The sequence below is a fragment of the Impatiens glandulifera genome, chromosome 1, assembly GCF_907164915.1.
Source record: "Impatiens glandulifera chromosome 1, dImpGla2.1, whole genome shotgun sequence".
Lineage (NCBI taxonomy): Eukaryota > Viridiplantae > Streptophyta > Magnoliopsida > Ericales > Balsaminaceae > Impatiens > Impatiens glandulifera.
Window position 1 is genome coordinate 123039285 of NC_061862.1, and position 25677 is coordinate 123064961.

Here is a 25677-nt window from a genome sequence, read left to right on the forward strand (position 1 = left end):
AACCGGGACGAATAGGGGTTGATGTTGAGGTGGACTTACCCCTAGCTCATTAATAATTTATTTATATATATATATATATATATATATATATATATATATAAATAAATAATTTAGAGGAAGATGTTACTGTTCAGGATTATCACGGGCTCAGTCTTTTCAACAACGATCCGTGCGACACTAGTTACGATCTTTGAAAACGAATAACTAGTAACGTTTAATAGAATTGATACAAAAATTCTAGAGAGAGAGTAAACTCTTACAAAAAATAATATTATATCATTTGAATACTTGGTGATTTACAATGTAATACCTTACATGTATAAGACTAATTCTAGCTATTACATTAATGACACACTAATTTAGGGTATTCCTTATAAGTGTCAATTAGTGATACACTAATTTAGGGATTCCTTCTAATTGTCAATGAGTGATGCACTAATCAAGTACATTCCTTTTAGCTATCAATTAGTGATGCGTTAATCAAGGACATGCCTTTTAACTATTAATTAATGATGCACTAATCTAGCACCTTCCTTATAGCTAGAACATTCCTTGCGTTGGATTTAAGAGGGCTTAAACCTCCTCCTCTTCTTGGGCCAGGAAGATTGGACCGTGATATTCTCCTTAAGCCTCCTCCTCTTCTTGATCCAGGAAGATTGATCCGTGACATTCTCCCCCACTCAATCTGGCGAAGTCCTCTTCGCGTCCTCCTTGTAGGCCTGGATGATGTCTCCACATATGATAGAAGTTTTGAGCGACATGCTAGCTTTCTAACCCGTTTCTTCTCTAAGAAAGGGCCTTCGTATTGCCTCACAATCCCCTTGTGAACTTTGGAAAATCGTCTCCCTTGATGGAGGAGATGTTTTGCTACCACTCAGTTTCCTCTGAACTCCAAGTGTCTTCTGTTCTTGTCCTCCCATTTTTTCATTCTTTTGGCGGTCTTGGCTATTTCCCACTTCTCTTTCTTGAAAGGAAACTCCTCTGGTTGCCTCTTCAATTCCTCCAATTTGGGAGGTTTCATGCGATAAAGAACTGTCGCCGATGGTTTAGTACATTTGACTAACTCTTCTCTGTGATTCACCTCTCTCTTATGGTGGGGTTTCTCTGATAATCCAGCGGGCATTACATCATGACCTTTCTCTAGGACAATTATAACTTTTGGAGGTATCTTCTCTTTGGACGCAATTTTCTCATCTTCTTTCACGGTGACAAAGATGATGGGTGAGTCTTCTCCGCACCTTTTGAGAGTTGCATGGCAAATAGATGCATGGTTTCTCTCTTACCCTCTTTTATTAAAGGTATTGTGCAGTATTGCCTTGCTCTAGAATGTAAATCGTATTGGTAGAAGGGAGTAGGAAGGCATTTACCTTGTCTAGGAACTCTATGTCGAGAATCATTTTGTAGTCATCCATGTCAATAATGGAGAAATCCAAAAGGCTAGTCCACTCCCCCAAGTTGATCTTTACATTACGAGCAACTCCATAAGTTGCACTTGGTGCCGAGTTGATTGTTTTAAGCCACCCCTGCTCCTTAGTGTACCTGATCCCCAATCTTCCTGCGTCCTTTTCCTCTAGAAAATTGTTGTTAAGTATTGTTTGAGAGAAGGAAAGAAATAAGAGAGGTTAAATATTTTTTTTTTAAATATTTTATATTTGAATAATTATTTGGATTTTAGTTATGTTTTTGTATTTGTTTGATATGATTTTTAGTATTTTTATAATTTATGAGTATTTTTTATTTTTTAAATTAATTTACTTTCTTTATATTTAAATCAAATTTCATAATAAATAATTATTTTATTTAAATAATTAATATTAATTATGTATATTCCAATTTTTTTAAAATACTAATATTATTATTATTTATATAATAGCTATTTGACTTCTTTTTTTTAATTATATCTTATGATTTTTTTCAATTATATATTATTTATGTTTTTAATTTATTTTGGAGTTAATCCCAAATATTAATTTTTATTTTTCTATAAGTTCGCTCTAACGATGACATATATGAACCCGACGTTTACGAGAGTCTTTCAATAAAAATTAATTATTTTTGTGATAATTAATTATTATTTTATTCATTTATATTTAATAATAAATAGCTTGCTATAATTATATTTAAATGTTAGTACGTAGTAAAGGTGATTATTTATTTAATTGGACAGATTTTATTATTATTATTTAACTGTTACAAATTGAATTTAAAATATTTTTATTATATTTAATGTATATAAATTTAATTAAAATTTTGTTTATTAAATTTATTTCAATTTTATAATAAATATTTTTTAATATTATATATAAGATTGACTCCGATCGAAGTTAGGGCAGAGAAATGCTTTAAAAAAAATTATGGTATTAAAGGGAAATGGTTCCTTATTTATTATTTTGTTTTTCATTTTTTTTCATTATTTTCTTTTATAAATCTAAAAAAGTCTAAACTCACGTTTTCACTTGTTAAATCTCTAATTTTTTCATTATTTTATTCAACCTCACCCAAAAGAAAATTTAAATCCATTTTAATTTTTTCAAGCCCACCCTAACTAACTATAATTCTTGGATTCGTCTCTACTTAAAACAGTTTCACCATCTCCCATTTGTGCTAGAGAGTTTTGTTAGTGACTGTTTCTTAGAATATAATGTAACCTATAATGATTTAACACATAAAAATCATTACAACAACGAATTATACAAAATTATCTAAATCACAATTACCAGATTTCAAGAGAAATAGTTAAGTCAAAAACTCAAAAATCTCTCACAAAAAATACTCCCAATGATAATGAAAGATTTTTGGAATTCTAGAGGTTGAAATGGAAGATAATGTGTAGAAATCATTATAGTATATGTATATATATATATATAACTGAAAATTAAACTCGAGAACCATTCATCAATTCTTTAATCCAACGACCACAAATTAATCCATCCAATGGTTAGCCTTTCTTGCCTCTTCTTTACATTGACATTTCATCTTCATTGGGAGAATGTAAGTTACATAGGTTATAGCAATAGTAGTTACAATAACAACTATAAAATGTTTAATTGCATCATTAATGGCATTAACTTTATTTATAAAAATTAACAAATTAATTTTTAATTGGATTAAATTTCACCTTAATTCACATTTGAATTTGGTGTGAATTTATTTAGATTAATTTCACCATTAATTCATATTTGAATTTTGGCGTGAATTTCATTTGGATTAAATTCTTATTTTCCATTAAATAATGGAATTAGTTTAATTCCAACAATACATAGCATTAATGGAATTTGAAAGATTTAACTTGGTGAATGTTTCAACATTTGAATTCTACATATGATATGTATGTGTAACCCTTTGAACATTCACTTATGAAAGTATATAACTTTAATAGCCGATTAGTAAACTCGACGTCCTTGAACTATTATTCTTTTGTGTAAATGATTACATAATTTCACATAGAATTCTTCTTGATACATGTCAGTTCTTATGATTGTGTTCATTTTGACCATGAACACTCGCCTGGTTTAGTGAGAGGATATAAAATTGATTCGTGCAATACTTTCGAAGCGACCTTAGTTCTTTCTCACATAAGTGAATCTCTTTGTTCATAAAAAACTATTAAAATCCTACGTGATTATACTTTCCCGAAATGCTATTTTATCGTAGGATTTTTCACCCATAACAATCTACCATGTTTAATACAATTAGGTTGTCCCATTGAATATAGTTTTGAGATTTCTAATCATCACATGTTGTGTTTCCCTTCATAATAACTTATTGAAGGCTTAAGTCCCAGTCTTTATGAGGAATTTAACATCAACTCTCTATTTAACCTATTGGTTAGAAGATCTATAATATTATCTTTTAATTTTATGTAATCAATTGAAATAATTCAAGTAGAAAGTAAATGTCAAATTGTATTGTGTCTATGAAGTATATGTCTATTATACATATGACTCTTAGCTCGTTCGATCGCAAATTACTATCACAGCGAATAAAAATTGTCAGTATGGGCTTAGACCACATGGGAATATCTTCTAAGAATAAACGTACCAATTCAGCTTCTTCACCACACTTATCAAGAGATATAAATTCAGATTCCATCACGAATCTAACAATAAAATTTTGATTAAAAGATTTCCATTATATAGTTCCACCTCCAATTGTAAATACATATCAACTTGTTTACTTAGAGTCTTTCATATCTGAAATCTAATTAGTATTAGTGTATCATTCGATAACAATAGGATGTCTCATGTAGTGCAGACCATACTCATGAGTATTTCTCAAATACCTAAATAAACGTAGCATGGCTTTACAATATTTATTATCCAGATTACTCGTGTATCTAGTTTTCTTACTACATAGGATATTTCTAGTCTTGTACAACTCATTAAGTACATTAGACTCCTAATTATTCGAGAATATTCTAATTGAGAAACATTTTCTCCTTAATTTTTAGATAGATGTGGACTCGTATCTATTGGAGTCTTAGACAATACATAATCATCTTTATTAATATTTTCAAGAATCTTAATCCACATAATGTGATTCACTAAGAACTATCCATTCCGATGTTTTAATCACTTTGATTCTATTAATCACGTAAGCCAATCCCATAATTTTCATGTCAAAATTTGAGTTTAACATATTTTTAGTGGATTTAACCGTTTTATCATTACTTCCAATGATGAGTGTCATCTACATAAAGACATAAAATGACATAACCATTTTTGTATCTTTAATATAAATGCATTTATCACATTCATTAATTTTGAATCCACTTAGATCATATCATGATCAAATTTCTCATGCCATTTTTTGGAACTTATTTTAAGCATACAAAGACTTCACCAATTTACAAACTCTATTTTATTGACCTTGAGCAAAAAACCTTTGAGGTTGAATATCTACGTAAATTACTTCTTCCAAGTTTCCATATAAGAAATATATTTTTACGTCCATTTGATTAACTTCTATATTTCACAAAGAAACAATCGTAAGAATCAATCGAATATAAGTTATTCTCGTAACTGGAGAATATGTATCAAAATAATGAAGAACTTCTAGTTAACAATATACTTTTACCACCCGTCTTGCCTTATATTTATACATTGATACATCAACTTTCATTTTTCTTTTAAAAATCATCGGCAACAATTAATAGATAATTTCCCGGAGGTAGATCCACTACTTCCCACATATGATTTTGCAAGATATATTATATCTCACTATTAATTGCCTATTTTCATTGAGCTCCTTCATATGAGGTAATTGCCTCATTATATGTTTGAGGTTCACTTTCCATCATAAAATTAATAAAATCTCGACCAAATTATTTTTCTATTCTAGCTCATTTACATCTAAGTTCAACCTCAACTTTATTTTCCTTTTTTTGTTCATCTAGTTCAAGAATTATTTTGAGAGAACGCGGTTCTTCATTAGACTTATATGGAAATACATGTTCATAGAACAATGCATTTCTCGATTCTATTATCGTATTTTTGTGAATATTCGAAATGTCCAATTTAAACACAAGAAAACAATAATCACTATTGTTATGTTCATATCCAATAAATATACAATCAACAATTTTTTGTCCAACATTTACCTTTTAAGTAATTGTACGACTACCTTAGCTAGACACCCCCATATTCGTAAGTATTAATATGATAGTTTTTTTTATACCATGACTCATATGAACTATGATCTAACTTCTTTCATGGAACCTTATTTAAAAGGTAATTAGTCGTGAAAATAGTTTCTCCTCACATGTTATGTGGTAGACCAGAACTTAATAGAAGTAAATTCATTATTTCTTTTAATGTTCTATTTTCCCTCTCAACGGTACTATTTTGTTGAAAAGAATAAGGTAATATTATCTCATTGATTATACTATGTTGAGCACATAGCTCGACAAGAGGTGATTCATAATCACCTCCTCTATCACTTCTTATCACATTGAATTTTTACCAAGTTAGTTTTCAACTTCATTTTTTATAGAGTGAATTTCTATATAACTCATCATTACCTTTAAGAATATACATATAACAATAATTTTTGTTATAATTAATAAAAAATAAAAAATTATTTTCCTCCACCATGTATTGGTGTTCCTTTTAAATCACATATGTTTATATGAATTAAATCAAGTGGTGTATTATTTATTTCAATGTTTCGAAAGGATGATCTCATCAATTTTGTTTCAACACAAATTTTCACACTTGTGTTTCTTATTTATTCGAAAATAGGTATACTCTTTAGTTTTATTAATCGATGAATCGAATCATAATTAATATATATGACCTAGCCTACTACGTCATAAAATGAAAGACTCCAACAAGTTAATATAATAGTTACTCTTTCATTCATATTTGTCTTAATTGCCATTACATTGAGCTTAAAGAGCCTATCAATATCATAACCTCTACCCACAAACATTACACCCTTGCATACAAAAATATTATTCACCTCAATCACAATTCTAAAATCATGCTTAAAAGAGCCGAATATCAAAATTTTCCGGTTCTTAGGAACATAAAACACATTAATCAAAGTTATATTTTTCCTGAAGACAACCTTACTACCACTTTTCCTTCACCTCGTATGTTTAAAGTGACAAAATTCCCCATGAACAACGTTTTACCATTTTTCACTTCTTCGAGCCTTTTAATACTTCTTTGTTATAGAAAATATATTTTGTAGCTTCTATGTCAATCCACTATTCTAATGGATTAGACCCCACCAAGTTAACCTCAGATATCTCTGTACATAGATCCCTATCCGACAATCCTTGAGTTAAGTTAGCCTCTCGAACTCATCTCGGCTTCTTGCAATTGGAAGATCTATGGCGCATGCCATTGTAATTAAAATACTTTCCGGTAAACTTCTTAGATATTCTGCCTTTAGGACGACAGTTTAGGTTTTTGACAAAAGAATTATGTTTCTTCTTATCTTTACCATGTTCCACTATATTTTGCTTTATCCATATCTTGACTAAAGTATTTCTTTGAGGCGTTTTTATTTTCCTTCTCAATGCGTAGACGAACCACAAATTCTTCTATGTTCATCTCCTTTTACTTGTGCTTAAGGTAGTTCTTGAAATCGTTCCAAGATGGTAAAAATTTCTCAATAATAACTTCCACTTGGAATGTTTCTCCCAAATTAAACCCTCCGCATGAATTTCGTGCAAAATAACTTGAATCTCTTAAACAAATAATTCATTTACGTTTTTAACTTTTTAGTTTTTATTCAGAATGTTACAACTTCAAAATCATTCTAGGCCTATCTAGAATGATCTCTTAAACTCGTAGTTTTTTTTTCCCGTTTTTGGTAATTTTTAATGAAATGACGCTAAGTCGTTTTTCCATAAAAAAAAAAACTAGAATCTCTTGAACTTTCTTAATGACTGGTCTTGAATATACCATTTTGTAGTCCAAAATTCGACCGAATATAATTTTTTTGCACACACATCCTCGGTTTTGTATTTGCATTCAAGAGATTGTCATAGTTCTTTGGATGTACTCTTTTCACTATACACATTGTAGAATGAATCTGACAACCCATTCAATAAGTAATTTCTACATAATAAATCTGAATGGTTCCAAGCATAAATGAGCAAAGTCGTTTACACATCAAATTTTGGATGTACATTTGAATCCGATGATGAAGCCACATTTGTCTCATCAAACTTATGAGTGGGAGGATCCTCCGTGAGGAATCGTGCGAAACTTAAAGTCGTGCCGTCAGACTTTTCCGGCTTATACAAATGGTTAGCTGGAACAAACATCCTCATGTTTGAAGCGGGTGTTTCGGTAGTCATTTCTGAAACAAACTAGACACGTCTAAATATACGAAATAAGTAATATTATAATTGTTTTAAGATTGTTGGTAGTTTTATCTCGTAACAACTAAACATAAATATTATATTAATACAACAAAAGTTTAATAGAAATATACAATCGATTATTAAATAAAGCGAAGAAAAATATTCACGTTTGTTTTGAGGCCTATGAAAATTATAGTTTCTTTAAAACTGTTTCACCGTCGTTTGTGTTGGAGAGTTTCATCGGTGGTTACTTCCCAGGGTACAATGAAATATGCAATGGTTTAACAAAGAAAAATCACAACAATAACAAACTAGACAAAAATAAGTGAATCACAATCACGGGGTTTAAAGTGAAATAATCAAGTCAATAAGTCAATAACTCAAAGAACGCTCATAAAGAACACTCACAAGGATAATGAAAGAACTTTTGAAATTCTGGAATGAAAAATGATAAGATAATGTGTATAAATTAATTATAGTGAAGGGATATATATAGTTAAAAATTGAACCATAAAACTATTAATCAGTTTTCTTTAACCAGAAAGAATTCGGTTTTCCTAAACATAGGGTAAAAAATGAATAATCTCATTCAACTGTGGAACTCATTATCGATTCACTTCACACCATCGGAAACTTCTCAATAACCTTCGGTTCGGCTACTACGATACGATTTGAATGATAAAAACAAGAATTAAACTCACTAAAAAGACGAAGACAAGAAAAAAGAATTCTGGAGTGGTAATTATAGCGCTTCCTTCTGATCCTAGAAAACGTCCGAAAAAGAAAAATGGATTTCGGCCAGATGTGCTTCGTACCTGCGCCTCGATATGCTTACTACGCCGTATATCAACAGATTATGGTTTCGAGGGTCATCCATTACGAAAAGACTTTCCTCGGTGCTCATGACGCGCTACGAAACCTCCACCGTGCCGGGGGACCAAGCAGGGCATACAATTGGAATCTTGCTTGGCGGTGGCCGGGACCGCAGAGAATTCGCTCTTTCCTCTGGTTAGTAATGAAAGGCCAAAATCTGACCTCTTTCTCCTTTGCCTTGCTCAATCTTCCTTTGATGATTGAAAGTTGCAAGCGACTCCACTACTGGTTACAGAGGCCGGATAGAAGGTTATAGAAGGTTAAGGAAGAGCAATGCTTACCTTACCATACAATAGTAGATTGGTCCATTGGGAGCTACTACTGATTCCGGCTTGGGATTCTTAGAGCTCAAAGGTCAAAGAAGGCAGCACGTTCACTAATTCATCCATCCAATAGTTAGACTTGTTTGCCTTTTCATTATAATGACAATTTTTCTTCATTAGAAGAATACAAATTTCATAAGTTATAGTAATAAGTATTTTGTACGTAGTTACAATATCAATTAACAATATTTGTTAATTATATCATTCAAATCATTAATGTTAATTATAATAATTAACAAATTAATTTTTATTTGGATTAATTTATATTTGAATTTGGTATAAATTTTATTTGAATTAAATTTCACTATAAAATTTAAATTTGATGTGAATTTCATTTTAATTAAAATTTTATTTTCATTATATTAAATTAATGAAATTAGTTTAAATCATAAGTTATTAGAAAAAGTTTTGATCATAATGATAAGAAGATTATTTCTGTTGGGACAAAGAATTTTTTTGAATGAACAAAACACATTCAAACAAATGAGTTGTTTTTGAAAACTAGAAGTTTGATTATGAGTTTCTTTAATGAGTTTTAGATGATAACTACATTCTACATTAATTACTATTTTTTAGTTTGAATTTAAAATATTAGTATGACACCCAATAACATTTGAACGGTTAGAAACTATTCTTTTCATTTAACTACTTTAGTGGTAATCTGAATTACCAACTATATTATTGAAGTATGGATATTTTCTTTTTTTTTTAAATGTATTTTTGAGATGTTGGATTGTTTGTGTACTTATATACACATCATAAGTAGTACAAAACGATTTCTTGGTGATCTTATATTAGTTAAAATATCAGGCTCGCTTCTCCTGCATTATTCAGAAAACTTACATAAATATGCATGGTTGCATCTTTTGTAAAAATATCATTGACACCTAAATGGCATATAATTAATTATCTATAATTGAATTTTAAATAAGTGCAAAGACTTTAGTTAGTTTAACTTTTATCATACCCTAATATTGTGGTTGTCATTTTTGTTTTGAAGTCTTATGTTGAATGATCATTGGTATGTAATGTGAAATGATTCAGAAGTTTCTTATTACATGTGTGTTGTATTGGAATGGATGGATTAGATAACAATGTTTATTCTATTTAGTTTTTTTTTTTTGTAGTACTCAACTTCATTTTATTCAATTTTCCAATTAATTAATAAATATTAATATACTGTTAACCCAAAAAATCTGCAAATTCAACTTATTACATATAGATGATGATATGAATCAAATATTCTATCATCATGGGTACTTGCATTGTATAAATTAAATATATTATTGACCAAGAAAACTAGCTAAAAAAGTTTATAGATCTGTGGAACAATTTTCATAGAAAATTTCTATGTGTAAACATATAATAAAAGTCAAACTTTGACAACTTTTACACGTCTTTTCTTAATTAATAAGCAAAAAAAATCTTTATTCTAATAAAATGGTTACATAAATTCAAAGTATAAGATTATCCATTCAGTATTGTCAACTTCACGATCGATATTCCGTACAAGAAGAAGCCTATAAATTAATTGCGCCTAATCTCCAAACTCAATCTCCACAGTAGTTTGATCTCATAATAATAAAAAAACAATGAAAACTTCAATCTTTTTTATACTCTCACTCCTCTTCATCTTGGCATCCGCTACGACCGATCGCAGTGCCGTTGTCGACACCGATGGAAATAAGCTCCGAGCCAATACCGAGTATTACATCTTGCCCGTCATCCGTGGCATGGGCGGCGGCTTAACTTTATCCTTCACCGGCCGAGTGAACACCACTGTCTCGTTCTGCCCACTCGATGTCGTCCAGGCCGTGCAAGAAATCGACAACGGACTACCAGTCACATTCTCGCCGATGAACCCAAAGAAAGGCATCATCCGGGAGTGGACAGACCAGAATATCGAGTTTGCAGCTGCGACAACATGCGTTCAGTCGACGGTTTGGGAGCTGACGGACCAGGACGAGGCGACAGGACTGAACTTCGTTTCGACAGGAGGGGAAAAGGGGAATTATGGGAGAGAGACGGTGAGTAATTGGTTCAAGATTGAGAAATACGAGGATGACTATAAGTTGGTGTTTTGTCCCTCGGTGTGTGATACATGTAGGGTTATTTGTAGGGAAATTGGAATATATATTGACCAGAACGAAAGGAGGCGATTGGTCCTCAGTGATGTGCCTTTCAAGGTGATGTTCAAGAAGGCAGATTAATTAATTAATCATGATTGTAAAAATCAACCAATTTCTAATGATACTTGTATTGTTTCATCTCCAATGTTTCTAAATAAGGAGATCTTGTACAAAGGAGAATAAGACACTTATGTTTAAATAATCAATAAAAAGATATTGTAAAAATAAACTTGTTTTCTAGTGTAATATACCCTATTTATCTTAAAACTTATTAATATAGTATATATTCTAAATTATTTAGACAAAAACATTTAAATATGCTACACATGTATTTTTGTACCATTTGAATTAATTAAATGTCTGACACAAAATAAATAAATATAAATTGATGAATAAATTAATAAAAATATATGTTTGTATGGATTTGGGCCTTGTTCGGTTGTGGGTTTTTTAAAAAACGAAGATAGAGAAAATTGTATAATGGGTGATGATTTTGAAAAATTAATGATTATTTTTGATAAAAAGACTTAAAGGGTATTGATATATATAAATAAAATAAAAAATAATAATTTAAAATAGAGGGTATATTTGTATTTTGGTTAATGATATGAGGGATGTGATTGGTGAGAAGTTATTGATTGAAAAATGAATTTTGTAAAAGTTTTTTAAATAACCCAAAGAAAACAAGGCCCTAATGTTTAATAATTTTTTTTTTTTAGGAAAATGAAAAATAAAAGTAAAAATGCATAAGGAAAGGAATAAACAAATAAGACCATGCTGAAAAAGGGGTATGGCCGGAAATATAGAAGAAAGCTAACAATCATCGGATCAAAAAGATCTAATGAACACAATGAAAAATAACCAGGTGTAGCCGGTAGAAGTGAAGAAAATGTTAGTAGCACCAAGGATCCTTGGATCAACTAAGTACATCCAAAGGAGATGAAGGAATCCCACCATCCAACGTTCGTTGAGAGTTGAGACTCATGGGTAAATCCGGAGCCTCAACGTAAGTCAATGATGTTAGAATTATCCTAATTAGATCCTAGTTTAATGTGTGAGAAATTTAAATTTGAATGCGGCGGAAGCGTACCTTAATTAATCGCATGAATCTCCAATTTCTTTGTAATAGAAAAAGTCTTTAATCTATTTCTTTAGACTTTCTTTATGTGGAATGGTTCTTTCATTTGATAAGTAAGTCAATAGATTTCTCTCTCTGTTGATGGAGACGCAAAGGAGAATTGACATTACATCAAATGGGGACCATTACCGTTACATATAACCAACAATAAGTTAGTTATTATGGTTTGGCAATTTCTAATTTAGCCCTTCATAAAATTAGAAATGTCACTTAGGTATCCTCACTTTATATTTATGACAAATACACCCATAAACCATAAACTTAATTTTCCATTAGATCACATTATTTTGCTTATATTAAATATGATATATGCACAATTATTTATTATACAAGTGACCCTAAAAATTCCAACAAATGATGATCAAACAGAGAGGAAAGGTTGAAGACGGAATGGCTGACTGACTCCCAGATCGATGACAAAACGTCGGAGATTGACAAAATGTGTCCTGAAAGCGGTACTACGGTCGTCTTCTTTGAGGCTCCGTCTTCCCAGCGACGCGACGTAGACAGAATCTGCCTAAAATAACAAATCCTAAATTTTCACAACCCACCATTTGATGCATGAAAATGATCGCGACTAATGTTTGAAATTATTATTTTTATCTATTCATGTTTTATTTAGAAAGAAATTTTGAGGGGAATCAATTTTACATTATCAAAAATTTAAGTTTTAGAAAACAAGATTTTATAAATAAATACATAACTTATCATTCCGTTGCATCTAAGAGACATTGAGATATTTAATGAAAAGTCAATCATAGACCTATTTAATTTTTTTCGATTTTAAATAACCATACAACTATAAAGTCACCACCTATTTTTTTTTAATTAGAAAAATAAATCAAGCATATGCACGCCACGTTAAGAAATTCATAACGAGTTCAGCGTTTAGTTGTGTAGGAAAAAGCCAAATGAATGACGTGCCACAACACTCCTTGAGTATTTATTAATTTGATTTTCACCTTTTTAAAAAATATATTACGCTTTACTTTTAAGTTTTTTGAATTTTTATACCCTACGAATAATAGTGATTTATTTGTTTACTTTTGATGTGAACACTTGTGATTACAATAATAAAAAGCAACCTAGAGCCTAGAAAATAAATTCAAACATAATAGTTATTTTAGAAGTCAAGAGATTAAGAGTTTAGAATATTTCCATGTTAGTGTTATTCTAAGTCTCCTTGTTTTTAGAATTATATATATATGTGAGTATTTGTAGTTTTGTTGAAGTTTTTATTTTTGGAAGTTTTATGATTATATATTTTGAATTTTGTGATTTTATATTTTTGTAGTTGATTTTGTGGTTTAATGTTGGTTCAATTTTAAGTTATGTTTAATTTTTAATTTTTAATTTATGATCGCATAAGACACAAACTTCCAAATTTAAAAAAAAAACCTAAGTCTAAGCAAAGAAAACGTAAGAAAAGAAATTGAAGAAATTAAAATCTTGGTCGACGAAGGGTGCCATCTCTCTATCGTAGTTTGGATCGTGTGCTTTTTCTCGGTCTTGATCGATGTTTCTCGGGCGGGTGCGTGTAGAAGTGTAGCAGCAGCCAACGTCTTCGCTCGTGGGTTACTTTCTTTGGTTGGGTGCAACAACGATCATGTATTATGTCATTCCTCGGTCTAGTAGTAGGCAGGCGTGGTCCCATCTACGGTTGGGTGTAGTTGTAGGCGTGTAGCGGTCGAATGTGATGTGTATTCTGAGTGGGATCAGGGACGAATCTATGTAGGGGCTCGGGTGGGCTTAAAGCCCACCCCGAAAAAAAAAAATTTTTTTTACGGTAGAAATTTGACATTACCCTTAATTTTTTTAAAAAAATTAATATAATTCATTGTTTTTTTATCTAATTATTAAAAAAATGGTAAAATTTTACTTTTATATATTTGTTTTTTTCAAAATTTTCTCGTTATTATTTTAAGCTTACCTTAAATTTTTTTCAAGCCCACCTCAGTTCGAAATCCTGAGTCCGTCCCTGGGTGGGACGTAGTAGTGAACAAAGCATCGTCCTCCTCTCAGTCGTGTGCAGAAACGGGTGAGCATCCAACAACAAGTCTTCATTCCTCAGTTGGATGTAAATAGTAGGTGGGCAACGTCTTCATCCATTAGTCGGATGCAACATCATTCAAGTAACGTGCCATTCCTCGGTCAGGTGCAGCATTGAGGAAACATCATTTGGTTGTATATACAAACTTGTCTTCTGGGTTGGTCCGAGTCTGATGACATTCTTCGGTTGGGCAGACATGGCAGCGAACAACAAGGAGGATCCTCAGTCATGTTAGTATTCTTGTCTTGAAATAACAGAAAATATATATAAAATGGTGTTACAAATAAATAAAAATAAATAAGATATACAAAGAACGAAATCATCGATTGAGATGTTGATTCAAGCCATGTGCTTAGCACATTTCCCTTAAAACAGTTCCACCGTCTCCTATTTGTGCTGGAGCTTATCGTAGATGGCTGTCTCCCAGGGTACAACGAATCTAGTATTGATTCAGTACCAGAATCACTACACAACGAACTTGACCAACGTACCTGAACTATTACCGGGATCAAAGCAGAATTGTGTGAAGCCACAATTAAAATGATCAATGGAAGGTTTTTTCTGAAAAAACTAAGAAGTAGCTAGCTTCTTGTGATGTTGAAAATAAAACCAATTAAAATTCATTTAGGATGATTGAAATATATAAACTATGTAATTCTGCAATTGTTATATAACTTCTTCACAATGTGTGATCAATTGAGATATATAAAGATAAATTAGCCATTCAACATAATGACTAATTTTTTAACGTAGGAATAAAATCAATTAATGCAATCAATTGCATTTTCATCAATTGCATGTGAAAGGTTTCAAACGTATGCATTTATCATTGCATTTGTTTGAAAATTTCTCATTTGCACATTGATATTAATACCCATTTAACTGACTCATTCAATTAATATTTAATCCAAATATATTATTTATTTTTATGCAATAAAATGCATTATGCAAATAAATTAAACCCCACTTGGATTAATGGAAAAATGCTACATTTTGCTATTTTTCCAATGTGGACAAATCCACTAACTCGATTTTATTCTTGGGACTCACCCATTCTCAGAATTGTTTTTGAATTCTCATTCATATAATGGAAATAACCCAATCCCCCACATGAATGGAAATTGAAAGATTAACCCGGTGAAGGTTCAATAGTTGAATTCTACATAGGATAGGTAGGTGTAACCCTTTGAACCATCCCTTGTGAAAGCATATAACTTTACTAGCTGATTAGTAGACTCGATGTCCTTGAACTATTCTGCATTTTGTGTAAACGATTACACACTTTCACATAGAATTCTCCCTGATACATGTCAAGCTCTCATGGTTGTGTCCGTTTTGGCCATGGAACACGCGCCTGGTTCTGTGAGAGTATCTAGAATTGAGCCGTGCAATTCTTTCGAAGCGGCCCCACTTCTCCCTCACATAGGTGATCTCTCTGCTCACAAAGAATCATTAAAAGCGTTATGCTTATCCTCGTCAAAATATGTATTGTTTCGTTATAGGATTAATCCTTAACAATAATTTTCCAAGTCAGTACAATTAGGTTGTCCCATTGAACCTCGTTCTTGGGATCTCCAGTCTGCATAGGTTGGGTTTTCCTTCATACCGACTTATAGTAGGCTAATGTCTCAAAAGAATTCAAACTAACTCTCTATTCAATAATCTAATTAGTGGATCCACAATATTATATTTGACTTACATAGTCAAGTTTGATAACTCCATTAGAGAGTATAGTCTAATGACATTATGTCTAAGACGTGCATGTCTAGACTTGTCATTGACTCTAATCTTGTCTAATTTCAAATTACTATCACAGTAATTAGAAATTTATGTTGGTATATTTTTAGTTAACCTTGGAACATCTTCTAATAAGAAGCATAGTCATCCGTATATGCTTATCATTTAATTTTTTATGAAAATATTGTTTACTTGGCTAACTAGTAGACAAAATGTCTTTGAACTATTTTGCCTTCGTGTAAACGATTATATATTTTACATAAAAAAAATTTATTTTTCGACATAAGTCAAAAATATAGATTATAACGTTTAATTTATCCATCATAAGTTTCTTAGAAGATTTTCATACGTAGATTGCACTTCTAAGTATAAACATATTCACTTTAAGACGTAAAGTCTTTCATTTAATAATATCAATATATCATTTGATAACAACATAATATTTCGTGTAGTGCAATTCAAATTCTTAATGGATTCAATCATTTTTATCGTAATTTTCAACGATAAAAATATCATACAAAAGACACGTAATGAAAGCATTTTCATTGTCTTCATGATATATATAATTGTCACATCTACTTTGATCAAATTTTCATATCATTATTATAAAAAAATTTATAAGTCATATCAAGACTTTATAAATTTTCATTTTCATTTATTTCATAAAATATTTTTGAAGACATTGATTCTTCAAAAAATTTATGAAAGTAATGTCAAAATATGACATGTTTCTTGATTTTAAAATTCTCAAATTTTAAATATCGATTTGAGCACCAACTCAGCAAATATAAACAAGACATTTTCTTGTTATTTTCTTTCTTTTGTAAAGTTGCGCAACTTTATCTTTTATAGAAAACATATTTCTCTAAAAATAAGTTATCTTTTTATTTATCATAATATACACAATTATTTTTGTGTTATAATCAATAAAAATATTTGCCCCCACATTCGTGTTGGTACCTTTTTTTAAATCACACACTTATATGATTTAAATCAATGATTTTCTAATCAAGAAATTGTCACACAATTCTTTTACAAATTTCTTTTGTTATACTTATCATACAATGAATAATATAACTATATCATAAATATTTAATTGAATAAAATATAATTTCTATACAAGAGATTATAATGTTTATTCATATATAAATCATTTTTCACATAATCTCTACATAAGAAATTAAAATATTTATTTCAACACTTAATTTCTATAAAAGAAATTAGAATATTTAATCAAATAAATATTCACCATATCACATGATTTCTACAAAATAAATCATAATGTTTCAAGCATCTTTGGTCGAATCTGCTTAAACATTTATTTTCGGTTGCACGTTTGCATCCCGCAATATCGGCACGTTTGCCACATTATTCTCAAATCAAACTAGACTTTCCTTGTAATTATTTGATTTCAAAATTATCAAATTAAGTAAGTCTTAATGATACATTGAACAATGTATATCAAATATATTATATTAAACGATATATGATATTATATATTATTGCTTCTATCATTTTAGTCACCACAATGACAAAACAACTATAATATATATAGTCAATAACATAGAAACATAATCAGATAAATGATATGTAATATATACTATTAAAAAATATATATACAACTTCATTTATCATTAAAAATACCGTTTAAAAAATACATGATAATTAATTAGAATATTAATTATTACACTTAATTAGAATGTTAATCATTTTATCTTTAATCAAATATAAAACTAACTAATTATATAAATAAATATTCATGTCATCAATTATTCGTTTCTTAATTAATTAGATGACCTTTAACATTCTAGAGCAAATCTTTGTCAATCAAAGAACACAAGATTTGTGACAAATTTCAAAATTATCTATTAAAATAAAAATAGATAGAAAATAAATCTTAATTTATATATATATATATATATATATAAATTTCTAGATAATCATACTTATTATGAATAACATGAATCATCGTATTGTTAGCTAATATGCATGATTTATATTAATAATCAATTAACACATAATCAAATTAAATATAACTCCAAATATATTTCATATCTTAATCGAAGCACTTATATTGCCATGTTTTGAACAATAATCAATGTGAAACGACTATGCATGCTCAAAATAAATCTGAGTAGATTGTTCTCACCGAGACAATTTTTGCGAACACAATTTCGACTAACATAGTCGTGTCTCTTTAAATGCATGATTAGAATAAGTTCTAAAACAAATAACTTATTTAATCTCATTATACATATGACCTTCATTTTCTGTCATTATGAATCACATAATTTCTATAGTGCCCCATTTTATTTCATTTAATAATTTTTATATAAGAAATTATAATGATTTTCACATCAATGACTCAAGTCTGATTTCTATAAAGAAATCATTAACTACCTCATTCATCTCCAACATTAATGGATAGAGTCATTTTAACGAGTCTGATTTCTACCAAGAAATCATTGACTATACATTAAAATCATAATTTTTACACAAGAAATTGAAATGGTTTTAATATCAATGACTAGAGTCATTTTAACAAATCTGATTTCTATAAAGAAATCACTGACTACCCCCATTCAACTCATAATTTATACAAAAAAAATTGGAATGGTTTCAACACAAATGACTAGTGTCATTTTATAACACATCAGATTTCTATGAAAGAAATCATTGGCTCCATTTATCTAATAATTTCTATACAAGAAATTTGAATGGTTCCACCATAAATGACTAGTGTCATTTTATCACGTCCGATTTCTATAAAAGAAATCAACGTAAATGACTAATGTCATTTATCACGTCTGATTTCTACAAAAGAAATCATCTTATCAGCTGGATTTGAACAGGGGACCTCCCTTCCATCACGCACCATTGCATCTGAACTTAGAACCATTGCACCAATGCGCCAATTCATTGTTGTACCGCTTTTATGACCTTTTGTCTTCTTTCTAGAGACAACTTATACTTCATATTTGACTAGACTCTGTCAACCAATGAATATATACACATTTAAAACGATGACTTATTACCATAATAAAATATGTAATATATAAAACAATGTATAAATAAAGATATCATCTCTCTTTATTTATTAAATCATCCTACCATATTCTTATTAATTATATATATTATAATTAATTATTTTAAAACTGAAACCATAAGTTTCAATTATAATTAATTTTAACACCATAAATTTTATAAAAATTCAAAGCTAACATATTAGTTACTTTCTTATTTTCATTCATTATTATTAATAATTTTAATAACCAAACAAATCTTTAAATAAGACTAGAACAAATTAAATTATTGTGTTCTAATTTATTTTCTGTATAACATTTGTATAATGAATATACAAATTAATGTTTCTTAAGAAAATTTTCGTATCAAAATATATTAGCTTATAAAACTAAGCTTTAAAAGCATAAGAACATATGTGTTAATAGTCAAACATATTTATATGCAATAAAGACTTATCTTTATTTGTTGATTTCTTAAGATGGATCTTTTTCATTTTTTCGAAATGAACATCATCTCTTTCGCAACACCGCGACTCGTATTTCTGAAACATCAAAGATAAAGATTTTCGACGGCAAAAGTTACTAAATAACTTAGCACACAAACCTGTTTTAAGATTGTTAGTATTCTTGTCTTGAAATAACAGAAAATATATATATAATGGTGTTACAAATAAATAAAAATAAATAAGATATATAAAAAACGAAATCACCGATTGAGATGTTGATTTGAGGCATGTGCTTAGCACATTTCCCTTAAAACAGTTCTATCGTCTCCTGTTTGTGCTGGAGATTATCGTAGATGGCTGTCTCCCAGGGTACAACGAATCTAGTAGTGATTCAGCACCAGAATCACTACACAACGAACTTGACCAACGTACCTGAACTATCACTGGGATCAAAGAAGAATTGTGTGAAGCCACAATTAAAATGATCAATGGAAGGTTTTTTCTGAAAAAAACTAAGAAGTAGCTAGCTTCTTGTGATGTTGAAAATAAAAACAATTAAAATTCATTTAAGGTGATTGAAAGATATAAACTATGTAATTCTGCAATTGTTATAGCCAATCAACATAATGACTAATTTTTTAACGTAGGAATAAAATCAATTAATGCAATCAATTGCATTTTCATCAATTGCATGTGAAAGGTTTCAAACGTATGCATTTATCATTGCATTTGATTGAAAATTTCTCATTTGCACATTGATATTAATACCCATTTAACTGAATCAATCAATTAATATTTAATCCAAATATATTATTTATTTTTATGCAATAAAATGCATTATGCAAATAAATTAAACCCCACTTGGATTAATGGAAAAATGCTACATTTTGCTATTTTTCCAATGTGGACAAATCCACTAACTCGATTTTATTCTTGGGACTCACCCATTCTCAGAATTGTTTTTGAATTCTCATTTCCATTCATATAATGGAAATAATCTACATAGTCTAAATTCCAACAAGTCAGACACAACATTGGCGAGCATCAGCGTGGCCATTGGTCGTAAGTGCCAGGAAAACGAACCAGCATTGTATCATTTTCTAGCGGATGAGGAACTACAAGTAGCAACATGTCTCTCGGTCGGGAAAAGGGAAAAATAGCTAAGAATTAAGGTCGCAAGCGTCGGGATCAATGGCCAACATCAAAGGGGGTCATCGTGTGAAATGCAGCGTCCAACAAGAAGCTTTTTCGGTAAGAAGTGTCGACAAATTAGCCAGGCAAGAGGCCTAGTTCGTTTTTTCGGTCGGACGCACGCGCGGTAGAAGGAATCGGGGAAATCGTCGTTACAGGCACCAAGAACCCTTGAAGAAGCGCCAGAACACCTTGAAGGAGAGACGCTACAGCAATTTATTGGCTGTTCTTGACTGAGAGATCCGAAAACTAACTAATTGGTAGCCTAAATGGCTCCAAATCCACATATACTTGCACCCCACAATATAACAATAATATGGCATGAAATCATCATAATGACCGAATTAAAATTAATAAAACGAAGAACAAGGCATAAACTATTTTTTTAACCAACTTTTTAGATTATTTTTTATAATTCTCGGTCATTCACCATTTCCATATTATTAAATCAGAAACTTTCTTGAGTTAAATGTTCAAAGTATGAATTAAACACTTTAAACCTAAAAAATTCCAAATTCAAAACTGAATTTGAAGTCATTGACAGATCATCATCAATGTAGTCAACTCTTTGACTATTTTTGATTTTTTTTCTAGATCTTTCTCGGTCGATCAACCCTTATTCATCATTGAATCCAAATCTTTCTTGGCTCAAATTTTCAAAAAATGAATTAAGCATTTTAAACCCAAAATATTTTTAATTTGAATATAAACTTGAGGATAATGACCGATCATGATCAAATGGTAACTTTTAAGACCGATTTTGGGTTTTTAAAAATATATTTAGGTCAAATGACCTTAGGTTTTATTTAGTTTTCTATTTATTTATTTACATGCTATGCGTTATTCTACCTATGTTACATTATTAAAGTGCATAAAATTAATCCAAAGAAAAATAAAGATCATGTAAACAATCTTGAATAGAATAGACAAATCATACTTTTATTACATTGAAATATGCAAAGACACAAAAACTAAAAGGGGGATAAAGAGCTTATACAAAATCAATGAAAATGCCCTCGGCAAGAAGCTTTTGACAAAACACACTAGGTGAGTTTTCTTGCTTAGGGTTGGAGATACGAGCACTAGGGCAGGCCAAAGGGCAATGCAACCAATGCACTTGCATAGGGACCCCCATTTTTAGGAGCCCCAAATTTTCCAAATTTTTAGAATATATAATATTATTATATTTATTATTAATTATATATTATAAAATATTTTTATCGTAATATCATGTTCCTTTATATTTATTTATTTCTTTTATATTTATTTCCTTATAATACGCTAACTTTTTATCTCCATATTATATATAATAATATATTTTTTTCTATCTCTATATTATATAATAATATATATTACTTATTTCTCTCTATTATATATATAATATAATAATTTTTTCTCTCTCCATATTATATCTAATATAATAATTTTTTTTCTCTCATATGTAATATATTAATTTTTCCTCGTTTTATTATTTTTTATCTTTTAATATTAGGCTCATTTCCTATTTATTCTTATTGTATCGATCACTTTTATATCACTAACCATACTTATATTATTTATATTTTAGCTGCTTTCCTTCTTTAATAATTTACATTTTTTTTTATCATAAATCTAACCTTAATTGTGCAAATCATTTTGAGGTTACATTTTAATACTCTTAAATTATTTTTTTTTATTTGTTCTTATTTTTATGTTTATCTTCATAATCTCTTCTCATTTTAAAATATATATTATATTTTTTTCATTATAGAGACATCATACACAATATATCACGAATGAATTAGTTATGATATTAACTAAAAAATAGTGTTTAGAGTATAATGACTTAATTGAAAATTTTTGCATCAAAAATGCAAAGAGAAGTATTTTTGTTGAATCAAATACTAGTTAATTAATAAATTATTATGGTATATTTTTTATTTACAACTTATTATATTAATATTTTTGATATATATTTTGAAAATTTTTTTTACACTAGTTAATATTGTTATATATTAAATTTTATTTTTTATAAAATGCACAATTATTAAATTTATTTTAATTTTATGGGGCCACAAAATTTGATTTTGCATGGGGCCTCCCAACTCTCGGGGCCGGCCCTGGCCCTGACTAGGGCAGCCTAGGGGCATGAATAATGTAAAAAGTCGGTACTTTATGTGGGAGCCTAGGGGAAAAGTGAATAAAAAAGAAGTTGCTTGGCATGATGGTCTATGTTGACTTTTATAATAGGAGGTTAAGGGCGCAAGGCCCATTCTTACTACCTTAACAAGTCAGGGGGGAGTTTGTTAGCCATTTTGAATTCGAAAGTGACAACCACTTCTTTTGTACGTTTCATTGATGTTGAATGCCTTCTTTGAAATGTCATGATGATGAAGTGGATGTCTTCTCCTCTTGACATGTCATTACATGAAATTAGGTGTCAAGTTTCTACCACTAAAATTAAAACATCTCATAGTTTTGATTTCAAGACTCTTGGTATAATTTGGTTTACATCTCAAGACATACCATTTGGATAGAAGATCTGAGTTTGAATTAATAATTGAAAAAAAAATGATTTGGATTCAATTTATTTTCTAAAATTAACGTTAATAATTAAAATAGTTACTAGTTTATTAAAAACAAAATCATACCAAGTCAAAGAAGCTCTAATTATACTTTGTTATTTTATTTATTAATCTCATTTAAATTTATTTTTAAACCTAACTTATATATATATTTTTAAGAATAATAATAATAATAGTTTTATTTAAAACTAAGGAAGTATAATGAGGGCTCAAAACCATCGGTATAGTGATTACAATACCGATAGCTTTTTAAAGTGGTCGCTATTAAGCCCCAGATACCGAAGGCTTTGTGAATGGTCGCTATTATATCCTAAATACCTACCACTATCGACTTCGTCGGCATTGATATGATACCTACCGATTGTTTTTGTTCCAGTCGGCATTTGTCGTCGCTATTGCAATGTTTTTTACTAGTGTATACACGAGACGATATACGTTGAGAGACGTTAACATACACAACGATCACACAAGATAGTTTACTCGATAATCTTTTGTATTAATTAATAATCATCTTACTTTTGTAAGTTTAACAGATCGTCGTCTGTTCAACATGATATTGTGAGAGCTAGAAGTTCAGACAGGCAAGTGTTAATACATGTGATCTGAGTGGGTTTGTGTAGCGTCTGTACAAATCAAAGTCTTCTAGTGGAATTCTTCTAGAAATAGAAGAAGGTATGACGTAGGAGTTTTTATCTCCGAACATCATAAAATCTTGTGTTGTCTTTCCATTACTTCATTCACTCTTATATTTGCCGCTTCAAATCTTGCAAACATTTTCCGCATTTAAAACCATTCAAGAGTTTGTTACGATTTGTCCAAGAATAGAAATAGATTTTCTATATTTAACAGGATTAAAATCGCATTTAAGTAAAAAATAAACAAAACAGTATGCAACCCCTCTTCTATTATTGTCTTCGATATTACAATAGCTTTAAACGAAAACAAACAATCATTACAAATTCTATCTAGATATGAATTATCACAAATTCAATCAAATAAAACTATTAAAGAATCAGCTCATTACAACTTAAATAAATAACAAATTAAAATTAATGTGAATCACTTCTATAATTTTATTATTATTAGAACTATTATATATAATATTTCTTTAAGAAACATCTCATGGATCTCTTTGAACATGAAAGTCAAACATCTCATGGATACTCTCTTTGAACATGAAAGTCAAATAGTTTAGCCTCTTAAAGATATGAATAATTAAGCAATTCACATCTACGGCACGTCTCTCTATCTCTTCTTCTAATCTTAACTATATTATCTTCTTCAAACTTCACGTGCGAGATGCCGTGCATGGGGAAAAGTTCTATACAAGCCTATAAATTAACCGGATGAGACTCTTCTTCCCTCATCTTCAAACTCAAAACACTTCATTATAAGTCCAGGAAACCAATAAACAATGAAGACATCAACAATTTCCTTAATTCTCATCCTTCAAGTCATCTTCGCAGCTGCTTCTGCCGCTCCTAATGCTGTCCTCGACATAAATGGAAAGAAACTCCGGTCGGAAACCCAATATTACATCTTACCTGTTTTTCGTGGCATGGGAGGAGGCTTAACATTGGGCTTCACCGGCCGAGTGAACAACTCTGAAGTCGATTTCTGCCCACTCGATGTCGTCCAGAAAGGCAATGAACTCGAAACTGGCCTCCCGTTGACTTTCTCTCCAGTGAATCCAAAGAAAGACGTCATCCGTGAATCGACAGACCTTAATATCCAGTTCGAAGCTTCCACCATATGCATTCAATCGACGTTATGGAAACTAACAGGTCGGGATGAGGCGACCGGTCTTAACTTTGTGGGTACTGGCGGTGAAAAGGGGAATCCGGGGAAAGATACGGTGAGCAACTGGTTTAAGATAGAGAAATATGATAACGACTACAAGTTGGTGTTCTGTCCGTCGGTCTGCGATATTTGTAAGGTTATATGCATGGATGTCGGAATCTATGTGGATGAAAATCATATGAGGCGTTTAGTACTGAGTGAGAAGCCATTCAAGGTTATGTTTAGGAAAGTTGATTAATTAAAATGTTAAAGCAAATCTTACTGTTACCAATTTCTTATACTTGTAATAATGTAACTTGATCTTTAATGTTCCTGAATAAAGAGATCAAGTATTTGGTCAATATAGGATATCCAAGAACAAGTCTTCTTCCATGTTCTTATTTAAGAATAAAAGTATAGTTTATTATTATTACGTTTTTTTTTAACTTAATTTATTATATTATCAATTTATTTATATAAATTTTTATTTTTTAAAATTTAAACTGAAATATAATAAAACCTAAAACTAAAATATTTAATTTATTAAAAAAACACTATTATTTTAAAAAATCATTAAATACTAATTTATATTTCTAAATTTAATAAAA

At 29.9% G+C, this 25677-nt stretch overlaps 2 protein-coding genes across 2 annotated transcripts; both read left to right on the forward strand.

Annotated features, from left to right (window-relative positions):
• The first annotated feature begins 10580 nt into the window (after positions 1-10580).
• Positions 10581-11382, forward strand: LOC124922979 (miraculin-like). The gene has a single exon (XM_047463540.1). It carries the CDS (start codon positions 10605-10607, stop codon positions 11220-11222), a length of 618 nt encoding a protein of 205 aa, XP_047319496.1. The 5' UTR covers positions 10581-10604; the 3' UTR covers positions 11223-11382.
• Positions 11383-24689: 13307 nt separating this feature from the next.
• LOC124923027 (miraculin-like) lies at positions 24690-25343 on the forward strand. The gene has a single exon (XM_047463543.1). The coding sequence runs from the start codon at positions 24705-24707 to the stop codon at positions 25326-25328; it is 624 nt and encodes a 207-aa protein (XP_047319499.1). The 5' UTR covers positions 24690-24704; the 3' UTR covers positions 25329-25343.
• Positions 25344-25677: the final 334 nt, after the last annotated feature.

Coding starts and splice junctions, on each gene's coding strand:
- LOC124923027 (XM_047463543.1), top strand. CDS start 24,705: ATGAAGACATCAACAATTTCCTTAATTCTCATCCTTCAAGTCATCTTC.
- LOC124922979 (XM_047463540.1), top strand. CDS start 10,605: ATGAAAACTTCAATCTTTTTTATACTCTCACTCCTCTTCATCTTGGCA.